Genomic DNA, 4,377 nt, shown 5'->3' on the forward strand with positions numbered 1-4,377 from the left:
GGAGAGCGGGGGAGCGGCTACGGGGGCCGCGGGAGCTACTGAGAGGACGCCGGGGTTGGGCTTTCTCCTCGGCCAGACCCCACCCCACCCTGCCGATCCCACCCCCTGCTCCTTCCTCCCCGGGGGCGCGCGCTCGGGTACGCGCTCGGAAGTCGGGGGTCGGTGGCGATTGCCGGTTGTGTCCCGGGTGGGAGAGGGAGGCGCGGAGGCGGCGTGCGGGGCAGTGGTTAGCGAGCCGCGCAGTTCTCGCCAGGGGCGCCCTCCGGACCGCCTCTCCGCCGCGAGCCGTCGCCACCGCCCGTCCGGAGAGTCCGGCCACTGGGCCCCGAGGCTCAGCCCGCTGAGCGGCCTCCGAGGGACGCCGCTGCACGAGAGGAACGCGCCCGCGCTCTTGCCTTTGCCGTGGCCCAGCGCGCGGGCGGCGGGATGAGGGCCAGCAAACCGGCCGCGCCGGCGCTGCGGCCGCGGGGCGGCCTCTGGCGGGTGTTGGCTGTGCTGGCGGCCGCTGCGGCCGGCTGCGCCCGGGCAGCCATGGACGAGTGCACGGACGAGGGCGGGCGGTCGCAGCGCTGCATGCCCGAATTCGTCAACGCCGCCTTCAACGTGACCGTGGTGGCCACCAACACGTGCGGGACTCCGCCCGAGGAGTACTGTGTGCAGACCGGGGTGACCGGGGTCACCAAGTCCTGTCACCTGTGCGACGCCGGGCAGCCCCACCTGCAGCACGGGGCAGCCTTCCTGACGGACTACAACAACCAGGCCGACACCACCTGGTGGCAGAGCCAGACCATGCTGGCCGGGGTGCAGTACCCTAACTCCATCAACCTCACGCTGCATCTGGGTAAGCGGTGACAGCCCCATCCCCTACTTCTGCTCACCCCCTCACCCAGCCTGCGGGGACCAAACAGCCGCGTGGTGGCTCTCTGCTCCCCAGCATGGGCCACACAGAAATTCCCTTCTCCAACTTCTAAACTAGATCTAGCACTTAACATCCCGCGAGCCAAGATGCTTCCCGCCAGCATCTCTCTCTGTTTGCTTTCTTAGTCTATCAGTAACTTAGCCGGATTTTCACCCCCTTGATTATTCGCCATTTCGGCTGTTTTGGTCCCTCTTTCCTGAAGGGTTAATCAGAAACCCCCCTCCTCGCTTGTCCACCTTTAGCACTTTTACCTTGTTTAAAAGTCTTTCTCTCCAGGGTTGAGGGTGATTGCTGTTTGCTTTGCTGAATAAGCTAGAGAGGAAAGGGTCTAAGTTAAGGGGATTTGAGGGGAGCAAATGACTTTACTACCGCTGTTGCCTGTGTGTAATTAAAATAGAAGTTCACTTTTAAAGTTATTGTTCTTCAAAGTTGTTCAGCTTTAATTCAGGGCCACAGAGCGATTTCACTGATAATCCTGGTACAGACAAAACAAAAGGAAGTATCTGCACTCACTGTAATTGTTGGGTACAGTTTTGTCCCTGAGTAAAAAGGCTCTCCTCACTGTCTTTCCTTTTGCTTTGATTCAAAGCAAGTGTAGAAGCATGTGTAAGTGACCTTTTAGCAATCAGGAAAGGGATGTATAGAAAACTTCATTGCTGGGTGGTGGACGAGGATGGACATGTTTATCCCCGAATATTAAAAATCATGTTAGATCTGGGTCAGTTTTTCTTCACCGTTGAAATATACAAATGATTCATTATTGTGTTTAACAGAGTAACATGCGTGAGAAACTGGCGTTGACGGGCAGAGAGCTTCAGTCCCGTTGCAGACCAGTAGCTGGTAGTAATGAACTTCCAGAGCGAACAGCGTGCCAAGCCATTCTTCTGTCAAAGCAGTATAATTCTATAAGGCTAGTAGCATTATTTGGGGAATCTTTGAAAGGAACGTTTGGTAGGCACATGGTTCTTTTGGTTGTGGTTTTTGTATTTTTCTTTCCACTGCTCTCTGATATATTAAATTTTATGAAAGCATCAAGATTCTAGAGAAGGTACTTTGAAAAGTGAAGTTAAATTACTGTGTGTGGAGCAAGTTTTAGAAAAACAGTACTTAGCACCTTTGTAATATCATTTTATTTGTAGACAAGTTATTAGGAAGATGAAACTTTTCAAAAATAAGTTCATAAACGAACTCTAAGGCACCTGTTTTTCAGAGGTGGAAGAAATAAACAGTTCAATTTTTCAAAGGTATTGGAAACATGGAACTAAGCAGTATCTTGGAACAGGTGCCTTTCTAAAGATTCTGCGAGAGACCTAGGGCCTCCTAAGACTTTGTGGGGATGCTCTTTATCACTTTTCTCCTAAGTGTTGAATTTTTAAACTTGGCCAAGATTAGTTTTGAAATTTGTATCCAATTATTAAAAATTTTTTTTTGTCTTTTTAAAGCTTCTGTGTTGAATTTTGAATGCCTACAACGTCTTATTTATTTTATCTGTTTTGAAATATTAAAAATTTCAAAGCAAAAGCACAGCCTTGATGTCTCAAATGCCTGAGATTCAACTCAAATTTTCTGAATAAGAATCTCTTATTTAGGTAAAGATAGGGCTGTCAATCTGGACCTTCTGAATTTTCTGCTGTGAGCACTATGTAGCAAAAGGTTATTTCAGGTGATGGTAGAGGAAGGTAGATTACTCGGTGATTACTTCTCTATTACAAAGATAATGTGTTAGGTAAGATAGTATCCGTCAAGTTAGGTTGCTACTACTGGGAGGCCGATATATGAGCTTTGGGTCCTAGTGATTAAAAAGCTCGAAAGACTTTTTACTCTGAAAATGTTATATATGCTTGAACTTGTTTTGCTGAAAAATTCTTCAGTTTTTGGTAATATTCTTGCTAAATGAAGTTCATAAAACTATAGATTTAAAACTTCTAAGTAAATAAAAGTTATTTAAAATAGTTTTCATACAAATACTGTAAGAACGTTTACTTGAAGATTTTTAGATAGACGATTTCTAAAAACTTGACTAGAAGTTATTGTACTTGTTGTTGCATCAGAAATGCTGTCCTGGAGGAAACTGTGTGTGGAGAAGATGGGGAAGGGGAGGGAGATTTGTGTATAGTGGCGTTGATGTCTCAATCTCTCTCTCTCTCCCCTCTCTTTTTTCATGACAAGGATATATGTATTCATGAATGTTATGATCCATAACTTAATGACAGATAGTCAGGGCTTTATGTATTGTTGTGTGTTTTGATATTCAGCATATTCACTCTCTAACTGCAGTTACTCCATGGGCTCTAGCTAACTAATTATTTCCCATGAATTCAAGGACCATGACTGTTTGTGCATCTATTAAATCTCCCATCCAGTTCAAATTTCACATACCCTTAAACAAGTGATGCATATTGTGCTTTGCCCTTACAGAGCATGTGAAACTCGAAGGGAGCAGTGTGAAAGAACTAGGTCTAGCCACCACTTTTATAGCCTTCCTTTTGATGTTGAACTTTAAGCACAGTAAACTTTAAAATAAGCAAAGTCAGATCACAGTTAAGTTGTCACAAGAAATATACATATTTTGCCAGTGATCCTAAGACTTTTTTTATTGTAAAAGTAAAACATGACATAGTGAATTAAAACAGTATAATGACTAGTGAGTCTCTTCATCTCCATTTGCTAAGTTGCCCTAGAGACTGTTGCTCACAATTTTTTACGTAACCTTCCAGAAACATTTCATGCATACACATGTATGTATAAAATTACACAATCATTTTAACTGGTACCTTTTTTGGGGGGTGAGGCATATTTTAACAGATGGCAAGTACAAATTAGGTGATTGTACCATTATCATCACTTGTACAAAAGCCAGGAAAATCAGCATTGTTTCTGTAAGCAGCCATGTCTTAAGCACCATTTACAGTTATCCAGGGTACAGGGTGCAATGTATACTTAGATATAATGAGTTAAAGTTGCTGTGGGCATCAGAACTGTATTTTCTGCCTATTGTGGAGAGAAATCTCAGCAAGGCATCCTTTTCTAAAAAGAAGTCTTTCTTATTTTGTCTTTCACTTCTGGATCTTCTCTCCTAACTCCTATATGAATTATTCAACTGCTTTGTAAAAGTCTGGCTTTTGTGTTTTATAATAAGTTTTATCCTTATCAGCAGAGTAGTTGATAGTAAGATTGCATCTGAGGATTTGCCTTTTATTAAACAGCCCCTTTAATTAACTTGATAGTCACTGTAGATGAAAACTTGGCAGACTGGGTGTCCAGTCTGCCAGATTGGTGTCCAAGCTCCTTATAAGCTTTAGGAACAAACAGTGATTAAATGACACTTTTAAGCTGTATCTAAATATTGTTTTTGTGTGTCTAAATCACAATAATTGCTATATAAGGGTATTACATTTTATTCTGTTTGGTCCTCTTAGTGTGTATTTAACATGAAACAAACAGCAAATTCCCCCCCC

General features: G+C 44.3%; 1 protein-coding gene across 1 annotated transcript in view; it reads left to right on the forward strand.

Annotated features, from left to right (window-relative positions):
- The first annotated feature begins 170 nt into the window (after positions 1 to 170).
- Positions 171 to 4,377, forward strand: part of LAMC1 (laminin subunit gamma 1) — a 126,785-nt gene continuing 122,578 nt past the window's right edge. The window contains 1 exon segment of the mRNA XM_007450134.1: positions 171 to 841. Within this exon segment, the coding sequence (XP_007450196.1) occupies positions 427 to 841 (415 nt within the window). The 5' untranslated portion in view covers positions 171 to 426.

Source organism: Lipotes vexillifer, unplaced genomic scaffold (genome assembly GCF_000442215.2).
Source record: "Lipotes vexillifer unplaced genomic scaffold, Lipotes_vexillifer_v1.1 scaffold97, whole genome shotgun sequence".
In the NCBI taxonomy this organism is placed as follows: domain Eukaryota; kingdom Metazoa; phylum Chordata; class Mammalia; order Artiodactyla; family Lipotidae; genus Lipotes; species Lipotes vexillifer.